An 18,536-nucleotide genomic window follows, 5' to 3' on the forward strand; every position below is an offset into this window, starting at 1 on the left:
ATAAGGATGGAAAGTGCAAACTGCATATATCTATTTTTAACTAGTATTGTATTTTATAAATTAGGTCAAGAAGCCAAAGCCCTGAGTGACTTACTAAACCTTGCAGGAGACATTCCTGATTTCAGATCAGAACAGGTAATATGTATGAAGTGGCAAACAATCACTTCCTAAGCTCTCTAGTATAACAAAATCACTTTTGCCTACTTAGTGCTCATAAGAGGCATTTTCAATGGTGCTTCTGTGTTCTCCCACAGGTCTTTTTTTGTTTTCCTATTTCTTGCACCATAATGTCACTACTTTCTTGTCAGGTGAAATACTTCTTCATATAGGGTACGTTTAGACTACAGGCTTCTGTCGACAGAAGTTTTGTCGACAGATACTGTCGACAAAACTTCTGTCGACAAAGAGCGTCTACACTACATTGAGTTCTGTCGACAAAGCAAGCTGCTTTGTCGACATGGTAGTGTGGACGCAAAGGACAGTTTAGATGCAATAACACCTTCTGTCGACAGAAACTCTGTCGACAGAAGGCGTTATGCCTCGTAAAATGAGGTTTACCAGCGTCGACAAAACTGCTGAGTTCTGTCGACGTTATGTCGACAGAACTCAGCGGTAGTGTGGACGCAGGTATAGTTTTGTCGACAAAAGTCCACTTTTGTCGACAAAACCCTGTAGTCTAGACACACCCTAACTCATACTGTTGTGCCACTTGCGGAACTCACGCATTAGTTGTAATTTTTCTGGAAGTCATAGAATCATAGAATCATAGAATAATAGGACTGGAAGGGACCTCGAGAGGTCATCGAGTCCAGCCCCCCGCCCTCAAGGCAGGACCAAGCTCCGTCTACACCATCCCTGACAGATGTCTATCTAATCTGTTCTTAAATATCTCCAGAGAGGGAGATTCCACCACCTCCCTTGGCAATTTATTCCAATATTTGACCTCCCTGACAGTTAGGAATTTTTTCCTAATGTCCAATCTAAACCTCCCCTGCTGCACTTTAAGCCCATTACTCCTTGTCCTGTCCTTAGAAACCAAGAGGAACAAATTTTCTCCTTCCTCCTTGTGACACCCTTTTAGATATTTGAAAACCGCTATCATGTCCCCCCTTAATCTTCTTTTTTCCAAACTAAACAAGCCCAGTTCATGAAGCCTGGCTTCATAGGTCATGTTCTCTAAACCTTTAATCATTCTTGTCGCTCTTCTCTGTACCCTTTCCAATTTCTCCACATCTTTCTTGAAATCTGGCGCCCAGAACTGGACACACTACTCCAGCTGAGGCCTAACTAGTGCAGAGTAGAGTGGCAGAATGACTTCACGAGTTTTGCTTACAACACACCTGTTTAAAACCCTACACACTGAATAACTTCATATGCAATCTTCTTTGTTGCTACTAAAGGCCCAGTCTACACTTGAAAGTGGTACCAGTACACATGGCTGGGATTTTTTTTACACTAATATAGTGATAGTGGTACAACTTTTGATGTGGTTGCAGTTGTACCTGTATAAATATGTCTGAGGCTATGGCTGCACAGCACACCATATAACCACTGTACAGCTGTGCTACTGCAGCTGCAACCTTGTAAGGCACACAATATGGCTGCTCTTTATCTCTGCGAGAGAGCTCTCCTGGTGGCATAGTAAAACCATCCCTAACAACATGCGGTAGCTTTGTCGACAGGAGTGCAACTCCCACTGCCGAAGCATTGTCCACACCGGTGCTGTTCATTGTTAAACCTCTTGTCATTTGCCCCTGAATGACAAAAGTTTTATTAGCGAAAGAGTTAGAGGAGAAACAGGTGACCCAGGAGCAGATGGGGTAAATGGAACTGCTTTATTGCCCATGCGTGTTAGCCTCGGACCCCCAGCACAACATTCTGAGTGGCAATGATTATGCATCAGTTACACTCCTTTATCCATGTTGTTATGTTAATTCACATGCCTATCACTACTTTCATAGAATCATAGAACCCTAGGGCTGGAAGAGACCTCAGGAAGTTATTGAGTCCAGCCCTCTGCCCAAAGCAGGACCATAAACCCTTATATAGCAAAGTTAATTCCCATACACTGAATATTAATTCCCTTCCCCCCCCCCCCAGGCATCCTTCGATCCCGAAGGATCATGGGTTTGTGCCCTTGTTGGACTCATTCGAGCAGTGTCTTCTGTGGCTGTGCAATCCAATCCGGGAATGGCAGTCCTTTCCGCACTGTGAGCAACAGTAGGCAGGACTCTCTTGTCTTCTGCTTCCTTCACCAAGATCGTTTCATACATAGCAAGAGCTTCCTTCACTTCCTGTTTCCAAGCATGCTTGTCTAAGGCGAGCGAATGCCAAGTGTTCACACTGATAGAGAGAGCGCTGAGATCCCGCTTGCACGTGTCCTTATAGCGCAATTTAGGTCACCCTTTCGGCCTCTTTCCAGACGCCAGTTTGCCAAAGAGAAGGTTCTTCGCTATTCAGCCGTCCAACATGCGTGAGACACGGCCAAGCCAGCGAATACGCCTCTGCTTGAGAAGGGTGAACATGGAGATGGTGCCCACCCTCTCAAGCACTGCGCTATTGGGGATCTTGTCTTGCCATGAGATACCGAGTATACGCCTAAGGCAGCGCATATGGAATGTGTTGAGCCGCTGCTCTTGTTTTGAGCACAAAGTCCATGTTTCACTGGCGTACAACAGTGTGCTCAAAACACAGGCTGAATAGACCTGCACATTGATGTGTACAGTGAGCTGCTTATTGGCCCATACTCTCTTCGTCAGCCTGGAGAATGTTTTGGCGGCTTTTCCAATGTGCTTGTAAATCTCGCTATCAAATGACAAGTTGTCCGAGATCGTAGAGCCTAGGTACACGAACTCATGGACGACTTCCAGTTCGTAATCTAACACACTGATAAATGGCTTGTTACCCAAGCTTTGGCCCATCGCCTGGGTCTTCTTTAAGCTGATGGTGAGGCCGAATTCCATACATGTGTCCGCAAAGCGAGTTATGAGTGACTGTAGTTCCTGCTGAGTGTGAGCAGCAATAGCTGCATCGTCAGCAAAAAGGAACTCCCTTAGATGCTTCATAAGCACCCTGGTCTTTACTCTAAGCCTCGACAGTTTGAAGAGGTTGCCGTCCATTCTCGTGCAGAGGAAGATGCCCTCTGTAGCAGTTCCAAAGGCATATTTGAGCAAAACTGCAAAGAAGATGCTGAACAGTGTTGGAGCCAGCATGCACCCCTGCTTCACTCCGCTGAGACTCTCGAAGGGTTCGGATGTGGATCCGTTGTATATGATGGTCCCCCTCATGCCATCATGGAAGACCCTAATAATGCTGAGCAGAGTTGGAGGACAGCTGAACTTAGCCAGAATTGCAAACAGACCTTTTCTACTGACAAGGTCAAATGCCTTGGTCAGATAGATGAAAGCAATATACAAAGGTTTGTTCTGTTCCCTGCACTTTTCTTGTAGTTGCCTAACAGAGAAAACCATGTCTATGGTGGACCGTTCAGGTCTGAACCCACACTGAGACTCAGGGTAGACTCTCTCTGCAAGAACATGGCGTCTCTTCAGGACAACACGTGCAAATAGCTTCCCCACAGAGCTGAGAAGGGAGATGCCGCGATAGCTGTTGCAATCACTTTTGTCTCCCTTGTTCTCGTAGACAGTAACGATATTAGCATCCCTCATATCTTGCGGTACGCTGCCTTCTCTCCAGCATTGGCAGAGTATTCCATACAGCTCTGAGACTAGGGTACCGTTAGCGCATTTAAGGATTTCCGAGGGAATACCATCTTTCCCTGGGGTTTTTCCAGAAGAGAGTGCTTTTAGCGCGTTGCTAAGTTCTTCCATGGTGAGTTCAGCATCAAGTTCAGTCATGGTGGGCAGAGGTTCGATGGCATTCAGGGCTCTCTCTGTAACTACGGACTCTCCATCTGCTTGGTTCTGTCCTTCAAAATCTCGCCTGTGGCCGACTTAAGTGGGGCAGTCTTCCTTTGTGTTGGACCAATGACCTGCTTGATCCCATTGTACATTCCTCGCATGTTACCAGTGTCCGCGGCTTGCTGAATATTGGAGCAGAGTTGGAGCCAGTAATCGTTGGCACACCACCGAGCAACCTGCTGCACTTGACTCCGAGCAAACCGGAGCGCCTGCAGGTTCTCCTCACTGGGAGAGGACCTGTATGCAGCCAGTGCCTGTCTCCTCTGCTCAATCAGGGGCGTCAGCACTTCAGTGTGGGCTTCAAACCAATCAGACTTGACTGTCTTCTTCCCAAAGATAGATATTGAAGTATCATAGATAGCATCCCGTAGTTGTTCCCATCTCTTGCTGAGATCAGTGTCATCCCAATGGGGCAAGGCCTCTTCAAGTGCTTGGACAAACTCACATACTTTTGAAGGGTCACAAGTCTTACCCGTGTCAATGTGCGGCCTCCCTTCCTTTCTGGAGCAAAAAAATCTTCGCGGCTGGATACACACCTTACTGCACACAAGCAAGTGGTCAGTATCACAGTCTGCGCTGTGGTAGCTGTGTGTCATCCTGACACTACCTAAATGGCTGCGTTTGGTGAGGACAAGGTCAAGCTGGTGCCAATGTTTCGATCTTGGGTGTCGCTACGAAACTTTGTGCTGGGGTTTGACATTGAAAAAGGTATTGGTTACGCAGAGATCATATTGGGAGCAGAGTTCAAGGAGGCGCTGTCCATTTTCATTCATCTTCCCTGTTCCAAACTGTCCCAGACAGGATGGCCAGCTGTGATGGTCGCTGCCAAATCTGGCGTTAAGTCGCCAAGGATGAATAGCAGCTCATGGGAAGATACCTCACTGATGGCAATATTAAGTTCATCGTAGAACTTGTCCTTATCTTCCTGGGCAGAAGTTAAAGTAGGCGCATAAACGCTGAAGATGTTGGCCATGCCCACTGATGTTTGAAGCTGGATTTTCAGCATTCTCTCAGTTCCCACATTTGGTGGTATGACCGAGCCAACTAGGTTGTTTCTAATTGTGAAGCCAACACCATGTTCCCTGGTCTCTTCTGGAGGCTTCCCGTGCCAGAAAAAGGAAAAATCCTTCTCCCAGAGACATCCAGAGGACGATAGCCTTGTTTCCTGGAGGGCCAAAATGTCCATCTGCAGTCTTAATCCCAACCAAAAGTGCCAATGTAGACATAGCCTTCTACAGTTACAATGTTTCCCCTTTTTGACCCACACAGATAGTCAATGTCTGAGGCCCTGAGTGTGAGGCAATAGTCAGGTATTTCTTTGATGCAGTTTTGTTTATTTACAAAGTCCTGTGTCTCTGAACGCAGAAGGGATTACATTGCAGGAAACAGCTTATTTTGCTCACAAAACCAAGAGCCTGAGCCTGGTAGCCTGTAGGTATTTGCTGGGCAAGACAAGTAAAGGCAGTAAAGCAATGAGCCTGCAAGCTATAGCTTGAGCAGCTAGCATAGGATTTTGCCACCTATGTGCCTAAGTATTACTGAGTTACCCAGTAGTTACCCTGAGCTATTAGGGAACAGAGAATATCAAGTTTAGGAGATTTATGTGTAAGGCCAAGTAACTACACTGGAATATGCACTTGACACCAGCTTTTGGACAGTGCCGAGTAAGAAGAAAATCTGCAGATACATAACCACAGATTTGCCTTGACCACAAGGCGATGTATATGACAATAAGTTGAGATCATTAAGGGTGTGTCTACTGTGTTGTTGAAAAGGTGTATTTTTCATCTAAAAGCCTTTTGATGGAAAAGCTTCAATAAGCTCTGAAAACAAGGGATGATGTATGAAGACTCACAGAAGGAGACATTGTCTGCTGTCACTGAACAAGGGACTTCATTAGGATAATGGAAATAATATTATCCACCCCGTTTCTTTTTCCCTTACTATAGAGCTTCTGCACAGAATCTTCCCTAGTTCCCTTCCTGCCAAGTCTTAAAGAAACAGTGCACATATCTTCACATCCATCTTCCCCTGCCAGTGTTGGCAGGCCAGTGGAGGAGGCTGGTAGCTTGTTCTTTGAAAATTCCCTTTTACATTCAGTCTGCTACATTCAAGATCATGTTTGCCCTAATGGGATTACACAGTAGCTCTAACTCGGGGAAAGCCTGCTGGTCAGACAGGCTAAGTAAAATGTGTGATCTAGAGAGGCAAGAGCAGATATGGGACAACTGTCTGCTAATGATTTGCAGTCTCATTTCAGAGGGAAAATGAGATAAGCCCCCTCAGATGGACAGACGTTCTGTTGCACTCAAGAAGCTCAAGTCTGGGAAGTTGAAGGTGGTGCGTCGGCACTTGCTGCAGCGGTACGAACATCAGCCCTTCATCTCCTGCCTAGCGGGGTTCTACAGCTGCCGGTGGAAGCGATACCAGCGAAGGAGGACTGAGCCGGGGCAATGCTGCTGCAAGATGGTACGTGAGCCATGCTACTGTTACTGTGAAATGTAAATTACAGGACAAGTCCATCATCATGCTTGTATCCAAAAGGTGCTTTGGGCCAAAATCTGTCCTGATTTATGCTTCAGGGAAATTACTAGTATCTCTGAAGGATAATAGAAGATACTGAACTTTAGACATTTTAAAATCAGCAGGTCCAGTTAACTTGCCTCAGAGAGTTTTAAAAGAGCTGGCTGATGAACTCTCTGGACCATTAACGTGTTTGTGTGTGTGTGTGTGTGTGTGTGTGTGTGTGTGTGTGTGTGTGTGTGTGTGTGTGTATTTGTTTATTTGGAGCCCAGTAGAAGTTCCAAAAGACTGGAAGAAAGCTAATGTTGTGTCAGTATTTTAAAAAATGTAAACAGGATAACCCAGGTCATTACAGGCCTGTCAGTCTGAAATAACTCTAGGCTGAGAAAGGACTCAGTTAATAAAGAATTAATGGAGGGTAATGTATTTCCTGCAGATAAACATGGATTTCTGGAAAATAGCTCCTGTCAAACTGACATGATTTTTTTGAGGCTTTTACAGGACTGGTAAAAGAAGTGTTGACACATATACTTATGTAAGGGGTTTGACTTGGTACAACACAATATTGTGATTACAAGCTAGACTGCTATACAATTAACATGGCGCACATTATATGGATTAAAAACTGGCTAACTGATAGGTATCAAAATGAGATTGCAAATAGGGGAATTGTCATCAAGTGGGTGTATTTCCAGAGGGTGCTCTCAGAGATCAGTTCTATGCTATTTATCGATGACCCAGAAGAAAATATAAAATCATCACTAGTGAAGTTCCACAAAACCTGGGGAGAGTAATTAATGAAGGGGCCAGGTCGCTAATTCCGAGCACTCTGGATCATAAACTGGGAACCTGGGGGATCTGACTGATGTCTTTCTCTGTGTGATTCATAAGTAGCTCTGAGAGCAGATGTGCAATTTGGCTTGGTGTGGGGCTGCACATGCTGTTGTACTGAGTGATAACAGGACCTGGAGGGGTTTGCTGCTTGTCACTAGTAAAGCATTGAGAGAGACAGCCCAGGCTGGGGGAGCAAGGGTGGGGACACAGCGGTTCCACAATCTCAGGCTGCACCACAGAGGTCCCATCACACATGGCTTTTCACATGAAGGAAGAATATTTCCATGTAGAAATTTTTCCATCACACAGGAAGTTCCTGTGTTTCAGGATTGACTGAGAGAAGTGTTCTCTGTAAGCTGAGCACTTTGGCAGCCACCCAGGAGAAATTCAAATGCCGCCCAGTTGATTAGCAGAGTGCCCACAGATGGCACCACGTCTTTCTACTGGTGGTGCACATCCGCACATGCTCATACCAAAATTTATTCCACACAGCGGCAGCACAGGGATAAATTCAGGGTCACAAATATATCTGCAGTATACGCTGTCTGTCATTGGATAAACAAAGCTTTAACCACCTGGCCTTTCTCTTCATTTCCAGTGGGAATGTTTGTTCTTCCCGTTTCTCATTGGAGCATTCTGCCTTTCTTTGGTCTTTCTGTACATGTGGGGGGAAGCAAAGAATGACTACATTAACTTTGACTGGTAAGTACTGCATTATCCCTCCTTCTCCAGCCACGTGAAATTAGGTTGTGAGCCTGGAGAGAGAGGAGGAATCATGAGGTTAGGCAGCATGGTCTAATGGACTCAGCATCGGGAGAGCCAGAGGTCTCCTCTCAGCTCTGGTGACAACCAGCAGTGTGAAGCTAAATACTGTCATTTTGGACATGGCCCAGAGGCTGTAAGGGGAACTGAGAACATTCAGCATGTCATAGGAGCTGCCCAGCATGTTAGTTCCTTAACCAATTGGGGATGGTGCCTTTTTTAATTGTAAACGGGTTTATTCTTGCTTATTCTCATCAGACTGAGAGGGATAGGCCAGGTCTACACCGAAGGAGAAATTCGACTTGATACACGCAACTCCGGCTATGAGAATAGCGTACCTGGAGTTGACGTACTTTAAACTGAATATCTGTGGCATTCCCATTGCAGGAGGTTGATGGGAGAAATTCTCCAGTCAACTTCCCGTACTTCTCATGACCCTGTGGAGTACTGGGGCTGACGGGAGTGCCATCAGCGTTAGATTTAGTGAGTCCTTGCTAGATCCACTAAATCAAACCCTGGAAGATTGGTCTCCCGAGTGTCAATCTCCGGATAGATATAGACAGGCCAATAATACACACAGGGCACTTAAGGGATGTCGAGGGCTGAGTTTTATTCAGAGAATGTCACAAGGGTGCTGCCTGTTGACATGCTCATGACAGTCTCCTGGTCTGAATAAGCTCTGAAGCAGAACAGCAAGGTTTTTACAGAAAATGTAGTCCAAGGCCAAGGCTCTGGTGTTCGTTCCCATGAGGAACTATTATCCCTGCTTTATAACAGGAAGTATCCTCACGTTGTTAGATGGAAAAGCTTATTTAAATATTAAGACTAAGTATCTGGATATGAAAATTTCAAAGTCAGGCTCTTAAATCCATAATAAGGCACCTAAATTAAAGAGGCTTGATTTTCACCAGTGCTGAGCATCTCAGCTTTGGGTGGCTATAAGTGTGAATATGTATTTAGGACCTGACTTTAGGCCCCTGCAGGTGAAAATTTTGGCCCTAAACTACTTGTGTAGTGAAAGACAACACCCACAAAAATCAAAATGAGATGTCAACAAAGCAAGTACTTTGGTCTCTCTTCCTTTCCTGTGCTCATTCATTACCTCTCCTCCTCACTTTCACACTTTCTTCCTTTTCTTTCCTCCCTTCTTCCACCTTCCCTCTTCACGCCACAACTCAGTAAGGCTTTGGCTCCCCAAGTATTTTATTATACTTACCTGGCTTCAAAAGTGAGTGGAGGGCTAGGATTCTCCCACTGTATATTGCCATTATCCATAATACAGTTGTCACTGGAGCCCATAACCCAGAACAAGGCCCCGTTGTGTTTGATGCTCTACACACACAGAGTGAGAGACAGCCTGTTATCCAAAGAGTTCACAGTCTAAACAGACAATACCGATGGGTGGGAGAAAGGAAGGATTGCTGTCCCCATTTTGAAGATGGGAACACTGAGGTAAAGTGGTTTACCCTAGATCACATGGAAAGTGTACTGCAAAGCCAGGAACTTAAACCAGATCTGAGACTTAACCACAATCACATCCTTCCTCTCCGATACAAAAATGTTTGTTACTCAAGCATCACAATTGTTTTGGGTACACACAACTTGCCTGCCTCTCTGTTATGCTTATAAGAAGCACACAAGATCTTTTTAGGGGAAAAAGGCAATATAAGATGTTTATCGAGAATACAATAATAAAGCAGCTAGCATATGCATGCGCTCGCTCTCTCTCACTCTCTCTGTCTGTCTGTCTGTCTGTCTCTCCTGCCAATGTTGTTATAGTTACCAGTCTGTTGTTTTTATCAGCCTGCTGGCCAGGTAGGCTGAAGGAGGGAGGAGCAGGGCTCTATCCGTCCAGACAGATGCTCCAAGATCTTGGCAGGATAACACTCAAAAACTAGCAAAGCAGCCCCTTTTTATGGTAAAACAAAAAACAGGACTATGTAGCACTTTAAAGATTAACAAGATGGTTTATTAGGTGATAAGCTTTCGTGGGCCAGACCCACTTCCTCAGATCAAATAGTGGAAGAAAATTGTCACAATCATATATACCTAAGGATACAATTAAAAAAATGAACACATATGAAAAGGACAAATCAAATTTCAGACCAGAAGGGGGATGAGGAGGGGAGGTAAATGTCTGTGAGTTAATGATATTAGAGGTGATAATTGGGGAAACTATCTTTGTAATGGGTAAGATAATTAATGTATTTGTTTAAACGTAGGCGTAAAGTGTCGAATTTAAGCATGAATGACCCTGGTACCTTCCCTTGCAACAAACCCCATTGCCAGCTTTGTCCACATATTCACTCTGCTGATACCATTATTGGACCTAACCAAGTGAGTTATAAGATCAAGAACAGATATTCTTGCGCATCCAGAAATATAATTTATGCTATCATGTGCCAAAAGTGTCCGTTTGCTATGTACATTGGACAAACGTCTCAGACACTTCACCAAAGGATCAATGCCCACAAAACAGATATTAGACAGGATCACAAAAGAAAAAACAGTTTCTTGCCATTTCAACCAGAAAGGACATTTTCTCAACGACTTGATTACCTGCATCCTGCTTCAAAGACCTTGTAAGACTACACTTGAAAGAGAATCCTCTGAACTGTCATTCATGCTTAAATTCAATACTTTGCGCCTACGTTTAAAGAAAGACATCAATTATCTTACCCATTACAAAGATAGTTTCCCCATTTATCACCTCTAATATCATTAGCTCACAGACATTTACCTTTCCCCCCCCCCTTCCCATCCCCTTTCTGTTCTGAAATTTGATTTGTCCTTTTCATGTGTTCATTTTTTTAATTGTATCCTTTGGTATATATGGTTGTGACAATTTTCTTCCACTATTTGATCTGAGAAAGTGGGTCTGGCCCACAAAAGCTCATCACCTAATAAACCATCTTGTTAGTCGCTAGTCTTTAAAGTGCTACGTAGTCCTGTTTTTTGTTTCGGCTACACCAGACTAACGCGGCTACATTTCTATCACCTTTTTATGGTAGTTTTCCTTTACTGAGATCAGTAAGTTTTGCACTGTAATGCTGTAATCAATCACCATTTGACAAGCACTCATTTTCTTAAGTTGTTCTTCCCCTATCTTAACTATCTTGTTCAGATTGATTGCCTTATCTTTTAGTGTCATCCATCTGCCCTTCATCCACATCTTGCTAGGGGTTACAGCAATCTCCTGACACCTTCACATTTGTCCTCAGCTCCTCTCTAGAACTTCTGTTTCTGGTGATGGCCTTCTCACTTATCTTCTAACACACATTCCTCATTCTGCACTCACAAACACAAAAATTACAGTCGCTTATGTAAAAACAGCTCTAGTACAAAAATCATCCTTACACTCTTAAATTAAAAAGAAAACAATCCTAACAGTGATTGAAAGAGTGACACTAGTGACAAATAGACCCTTTAACATTAATAACAAACACAAACAGTGTTTAATGCATTGTTACAAACAATACTAGGCTGTTCCTTTCTGCAAGTTAGAAAGGATGGTTGGTAAGGTACATTGAGGCACATTACATTGCTTGAATCTACATTTTAGCTACATGGATACATGTGTACAGAAGGGGATGGGAAGATTAAATTAAATGAATGAAAATGCTGTTTGGTTTATCCCTGTTCCTTTTCTTGGATTTTTTTCGGTTTCATCTAAAAAGGTCAAACTGAGAAGGCAACTTTGTTTCTGTCAAAGAGCTTGACTGCTGAATACAGCAGAGCAGAAGGATTATCATAGCCAATCAGAGTTGAGAGATTTGTGTGTTCACAGCATGGATATTGAGAAATAATCAGCCGATGACTATGCAAATCCTTGAACTCTGAAATATGCATGAAGTGACAATGCAAATTAGACCCCCAGAACCAAGCAGAGTTCAGTGAATTGCACAATTGGGGAAAACCCTGTAACATTGTTAGAGTATTTATTTGGGTCAGTGATTGTCTGTGCAGTATTCCTCTCCTAATCTCAATCTGGGTATTTATAGCACATGTGGTTCAGCATTTTGGTCTCTGGGTGCTTTTTGAGTTCTGACAGGAAATAAAACACTCCTGTGCCTTTCTCCACCTAGCCCCAAATTGGTGCATTTTTGGTTGCTTAAGGAGTGGGAATGGAGCAATTCATTGTGGAAAGGCTAAGTCTAGCCCAGCAGAGAGGGACATGTTCATGGGCCAGATGCAAAGAAAGCTGAATTCTGGTATTTTGTTGGGCATTGTCTTAAAAAACTAGTGCTAGAAACCACAAGGGTGAAAGCATGGAAATGCAAGTGACACATAGTCCTCATCTCTAAGGCGAACAGATTGTGAGACGTTGGCTAGTAAAGTAATGTCAGGATGAAATGGGGTGCAGGTGTGTCAGGGAAGCAAGATGGTATTCCAAATGAGGTCATTTAGATATGATATTGTACGGCCTGTCAGGAGAAACACTTTGCTGGATCAATACAAATACTCTCAGGATCAGAAACTTTATCTGAGCGATGCTCTTGGGCCAGTACTCGCAAATACAATTTATCCCTACCTTATCCTTCAGGATACCTTATTCCTTCAGGAGAGGCATGTAGAGGGATGGAAGGGAATTTATTGCTTGCATTTATATAAATAAAAAAAGAGTAGTCCTGTAGCACCTTAGGCTATATCTACACAGCAGCGTTATTTCAGAATAACTGACATTATTTCAAAATAACAAAGTGCGCACCTACACAGCAAGCCGTTATTTCAAAATAATTTGGAGGTGGAGGACTTCTTACTCTGACTCCTAATTTCATGAGGAGTGAAGGGAAGTCAAAAGAAGAATGTTCTTCCTTCCACTTCCTGCTATGCAGACAGCACCAAAAGCCAAATTAAGCTATTTTGACTTCAGCTACGCAATTGAAGTAGCTGAAGTTGCGTATCTCAATTCGACTTTTTCCCTGCAGTATAGATATACCCTTAGAGACTAACAAAAGTGTGTGTGTGTCTATATATATATATACTATACGCGTGTGTGTGTGTGTGTGTGTGTCTATTATGAACTTTCATGGGCACAACCCACTTCTTCTCATCCGAAGTAGATTGTGCCTATGAAAGCTCATGATACTATATATATATATCATATATAACAAATATATATGTATTTGTTAGTTTCTAGACAAATACATTTCTCATTTGAAGAAGTGAGTTGTGCCCACAAAAGCTCATGATACTATCTACATGTTTTGTTAATCTTTAAGGTGCTATAGGACTACTTGTGTTCCCTTTTTTTAAGGTTACAGACTAACAGGGCTGCCCCTCTGAGACATTTATTTAATTGTAACTTAATAGTTTCAGACAGTTTAAAAGATTTTATTGCTTTTTAGGTACCACTATGGAAATGTAGGCCACTGGTTTCTTTGGTCTGTGTTTCTTCTGATTGTAGCTGCTGTCTTGTTTACGTATGTCACGCTGTTACTGGTGAGTAACATTATCTTTAAACAGTGCTGTTGCCTGACAGCTAGTTATGGACCAAGCAAGCAGTGTTTGCATCTACATTTAGTCTCAAGCAAAGTCTGGGTTTGACAGCACAAAAATATTAAAAACAAAGGGACATTTGTTAGCATGCGGAAACTATTATTATCCATACTACTTTGCTTGTCTCTCTTTCCTGGCAGGCCTTCTAGTTAGAAACATGCTCTGCCCCGGCCCTTCCCGGTTTCCTGCTACAGATTTAAACAAAAAGGGTGCACACCCTCACAAACAGATCTCCTGAAAATTATGCCCACAACTGCAAAAAACACTTGGGATCTTACTTTTTAAAAATCTCACAAGATCCTAACTGATCTCCTGAGACCGTCCCAACTACCCCCATAGGTAGACATAGTGCAAAAGGCACTGGTCTTTTGTGATTTCAACTATTTATAATGACAGAACTGTTATGAGAACAGATGGTGGTATCCTGAAATATCTCCCACCCTCCCAAAAAAGAAAGCAAAAAACTAACAACAAAACACACTCAGAAAATGACCATCTTCTAGATCCAGAACCAAAATGTAAGAAACCAGTTCAGTTCTGGATACCCGAGTATGAATTCACACACCCACACAACACACTGAAATTCTAGGGGTCTGGGTCTGTGTTACATCTTGGACTCATTTATGCCATTAGTAATCTACATGATCTGTTTTTTGCATTCTCATGTTGTCCCTCTCATGTAATACTTGAGGGTATGTCTACACTGCAAAACTATTTCAAAATAACTAGCCCTATTCCGAGATAACTTAGTCCGCATCTACACAGCAGGCAGTTATTCAAAATAGTTTCAAAATACTGTCAAGCTGGAGGACTTCTTACTCTGATTCCTGTAACCCTCTCATTGTAGGAGAAATAAGGGAAGTCAGAGGAAGAGTGTGCTCTAGTTCGAAATAAGTGCTGTGGAGATGCTCCCTATTTTGAAATAAGCTATGCAATTGACACAGTTCAATTTGCGTAACTTATTTCAAGTTAAGCCCTGCAGTGTAGACGTTAGACTGTTAGCTGTTCAGGACAGGGAGCATACTTTGTTCTGTGTTTGTACAGTACCTTCCACAATGAGGTCCCGAGTCACAATTGGCCCTGGCTACTACTGTAGTACAAATAAATAATAACATTTTGTTCTAACATTCTAAATAAAAAAAGGCAACAAAGGATGGATGGGCTAGGCTAGGCTATTCATCTGGGGCTTAAAAAAAATCCAGGATCAATTCCCTGCTTTGCCACAAATGTCCTGTGTAACCTTGGTTGAGTCACTTAGTCTCAGTTTCCCACTTTAATAAGAGCATTGCCCTACCACACAGGGGACAAATGCATTGAAGACTTGGAGGTGGCCAAATACCAGGGTGATGAAAGCTACAAGGATACCTAAGATGTTTCTCTGTAGCTGGTCAGGTTGCCAATTAGACAGAAGCAGCTTTGGACTGTATTGCTTTGCAAAATGCTCAGTGAAGCTGCAGAATTTTTCTAATGGTAGGTGCCCTAATTAATGCGGTCTAATTTAATTTAATGATATTGCTCCATGCAGCTTTTTTTTTAATTAATGGAGAGATTGCCTATCTCCTAGAACTGGAAGGGACCTTGAAAGGTCATGAGTCTAGCCCCCTGCCTTCACAGCAGGACCAAGTACCATCCCTGACAAATTTTTTGCCCCAAATCCTTAAATGGCCTCTGCAAGGATTGAACTCACAACCCTGGGTTTAGCAGGCCTATTTGAAATCACGGGAAGGTGGGCAGGCAAAGCCCGCCCACATTCTAAAAGCCCCTTCCCAACCTTATGGGAGGGACACTGAACCCATGTTCAACTGAATCCGCAGGACAAAAAATGACAACAGGGTCAAGGAGTGCGGGTCACAGGTTTAAAATAAGGGAGCCGGATGGGGACACCGAGTAGAGAACCACGGACAGCGCCCACTGCTCCTCAAAGCTGTCAATGGAGCCAGTGGACGCCGCCCAGAGGAACTCTGCCCGGATTCGTGACACGAGGGAAGAGCGGAAATAGGCCCCACAGTCGCAGAGAACTCCCTCGTCTAACATCCTCCTCCTGCTATTATAGATGGCAGCTTTCGCTAAGGCCAGGAGGAGGTTGACGAGGAGGTCTCGCGACTTTGTGGGGCCACGGATTGGGTGTGCGTAAATGAAAAGGTGAGGGGAAAAGTGCAGCCAGAACCTCAATAAGAGGTTCTGGAGGAGCCGGAATAGGAGCTGCAACCTGGCGCATTCAAGGTAGGCGTGCGCCAGGTTCTCCCTCACGCCGCAAAAGGGGCAGGTGTCTGGGATAAATATATGGAGATATACCAATCTCACAGAGCTAGAAGGGGCCTTGAGAGGTCATGGAGTCCAGTCCCCTGTCCTCATGGCAGGATCAAGTACCATCCCTGACAGATCTGCCCCAGATCCCTAAATGGCCCCTTCAAGGATTGAACTCACAAGCTTGAGTTTAGCAGGCCAATGCTCAAACCACTGAGCTATCCCAAAGCCGCAAGTCTGGTCTACACAGGTTCTGTACCAGTGTAACTATGTTGGTTAGGTGAGTGATGTGTTTTTAGTAATAGAGTTACCTCTCTACAACTCCTAATATGGGCACAGTTAGATTGGCTTAGGTCTGGTCCATACTTAAAGATTAGGCACGTGGCCCTGGGCTGTGAAAAATGTTGCACTGTGAACACCATAGTTTGGTCAAACTAACCCCTACTGTAGATGTCGGTAGGTCAAGAGAAGGATTCTTGTGTTTATTTATCTGTCGGCTCTTGGATGGGAAACCCCCCTTTTGTGTGTGTTACAACACTTCAGTGGCTCAGCTGCTGTGCTGTTGCTGGGCCTCTGTAGTGTAGACAGGGTGAAATATAATACCTCTACCAATATGGTTGTGTGGGCAAAAGCCCTAGTGAAGATGCAGTTATACCAGCAAAAAGTCCTGCTGTCAGTATAGCTTGCTCTGTTTATGGACCTATTGGAAGCATCACTACAAAATGGGGGTTGCTGGTACAGCTCTATTCATCAGTGGTAGTCAGGTGTGTCCTTGATGCAGTTTTGTTTATGTGCAAAGTCCTGTGTCATTGAACACAGAGGGAATCAAATAGCAGAAAAATGGTCCTTTTGCTCACAGCTCCTAGAGCACTCTGTTAGCCCATACGCCTCACCCAAAAACCTTTCCCCTTATTTCTCCCAGTGTCAGCATATTTCTTTACTCAATGCAGAGTCAACCTGTGGAACTCCTTGCCAGGGAATGTTGTAAAGTCCAAGATCAAAACAGGGTTTAAAAAAAGAGCTAGATAAATTCATGTAGGATAGATTCATCAATGGCTATAAGCCAGGATAGATAGGAATGGTGTCCCTAGCCTCTGTTTGTCAGAGGCTGGGAATGGGAGACAGGGGATGGATCACTTGATTGCCTCTTCTTTCATTTCCTCTGGGGCACCTAGCATTGACCACTGTTGGAAGACAGGATACTAGGCTAGATGGACCTTTGGTCTGACCTATTGTGGCCATTCTTATGAACCTTTGGATAGTAGGTAAGGTCCAGCCCTCCTACGGTGCAGCCATAAAAGCTATGCATCTAGCTGGCACAGTATTCCCCCAGCACATGCCCCGCATAGAACAGCTTATGGGTGTATTATGCAAGTCATCTTGCAAGTTCTGGTGCAGGGGGATGTGCACAGGGTAAGAAGGGGATGTTCTTGAGCATCTTGGGACTGCTGTGGCCTAAGAAATGTCTCCATTCTGCCTACATGATGCCTGGGGCGAGTAGGTGGCATAAAGGCAGCCTGGTCTCCTCTCCTGCTGGGCTCTGTTCTGTGCTCCACTGCCTGAAAGTCCAGCATAGAATCTTCCACCTTCGGGCTGTATCCTGCAATAATGGGTGACTATAGAGTTGGCTTTGAGCCACAGTCAGGGGTTTTGACCGGGTTTTAGACTGGCTGATATGAATGTCTCACATCAAAACCTATTCTTCCTTTGGGTTTCTATCATGCAGTTAGAGGTGCCTGCTGTCTGAAAAGACGTGCGTTTGTGTGGCAGAATATTGCTACCCGTTTTTGGCCCAAGTGATGAATCAATATTTGTGGCCTTGGGAGTGTTTCCATTAGGAGGAGAAGCATGTCAGTCCAGATGCAGTTTTTGTGGTGTTGTCAAGGATGTACACAAAGTCCTGTTTCCCCAAACGTAGTAAGAATCAAATAGCAGACTGTTTCTTTGCTCATAATTTCGAGTCCCTTTCCAGCTAGCACTCGGCCCGCCAAGAGGCTCTGAGATTTTGCCCACAAGAATGCTTTCTGGCTATCTGCTCCTTGTGTGGCGATGGCGTGCCTGCCTCTCTTCACAGACACACACACCAGTGGTGTCTTCAAGTCATCATTGTCAAGTCCAAGTCGAGTCTCAAGTTACTACAGTTCAAGTTTCAAGTCGAGTCTTGAGTCTCTAAAGTCACTTTTGAGTCAAGTCCCAAGTCGAGTCTCAAGTCTTAATTTAAAAAATGTCAAGTCGCTTTTGTACAAACCATCAATATCAGCATTTTCAGACAATTTTTTCACCAAGTCGATTTAACAAAATTAGCAAGTCTCAAGTCAAGTCTCAAGTCACAAACAATGAACCCGAGTCGAGTCTCAAGTCGAGACACCTAGGCGACTTAAGCTGGACTCGAGTTGAAGTCGTGGGACTCGAGTTGTCAACTCTGACACACACAGATACACAAACACTGTTCCCTCAAACAATATCCAGCATCCTGCATTTCAGCACCCAGTCAAAGCCCTTCTTCCTCACAGATCAGACTCCAGAGCAGCCACATTTATTGCCTGTATTTTGGGTGGTAGTTCCTATTCTTTCAGCTTTCTATGGCAAAAAGAAACTTAACTGCTTGGGAGGTTAGCTGCTGTTATGTTCGCTAGTTTCAACCAGTTTTCACCCAGTCCCAGCTCAGTTGCATATTACTTAAATTTCTTCCCCCTGGAAACTGATTGATTGTATTCCTTCAAAGCATTGCACGGATAATGGGCCTCTAAC

At 44.0% G+C, this 18,536-nt stretch overlaps 1 protein-coding gene across 6 annotated transcripts in view; it reads left to right on the plus strand.

Annotated features, from left to right (window-relative positions):
* Positions 1–18,536, plus strand: part of GDPD4 (glycerophosphodiester phosphodiesterase domain containing 4) — a 60,358-nt gene that overhangs the window by 14,764 nt on the left and 27,058 nt on the right. For 4 of the 6 annotated variants that reach the window (XM_006131929.4, XM_025189122.3, XM_014577974.4 and 1 more), the window contains 4 exons: positions 65–135; positions 6,181–6,389; positions 7,876–7,979; positions 13,388–13,481. In XM_006131929.4, coding sequence (XP_006131991.3) covers positions 6,207–6,389; positions 7,876–7,979; positions 13,388–13,481 — 381 coding nt within the window. In that variant the 5' untranslated portion in view covers positions 65–135; positions 6,181–6,206. Of the gene's footprint in view, positions 1–64; positions 136–6,169; positions 6,390–7,875; positions 7,980–13,387; positions 13,482–18,536 lie in introns of all 6 variants that reach the window. The other 2 variants (XM_025189119.3, XM_025189121.3) reach the window with 1 other exon arrangement.

Source organism: Pelodiscus sinensis, chromosome 1 (assembly GCF_052426305.1).
Source record: "Pelodiscus sinensis isolate ZL-2025 chromosome 1, ASM5242630v1, whole genome shotgun sequence".
NCBI lineage: Eukaryota > Metazoa > Chordata > Testudines > Trionychidae > Pelodiscus > Pelodiscus sinensis.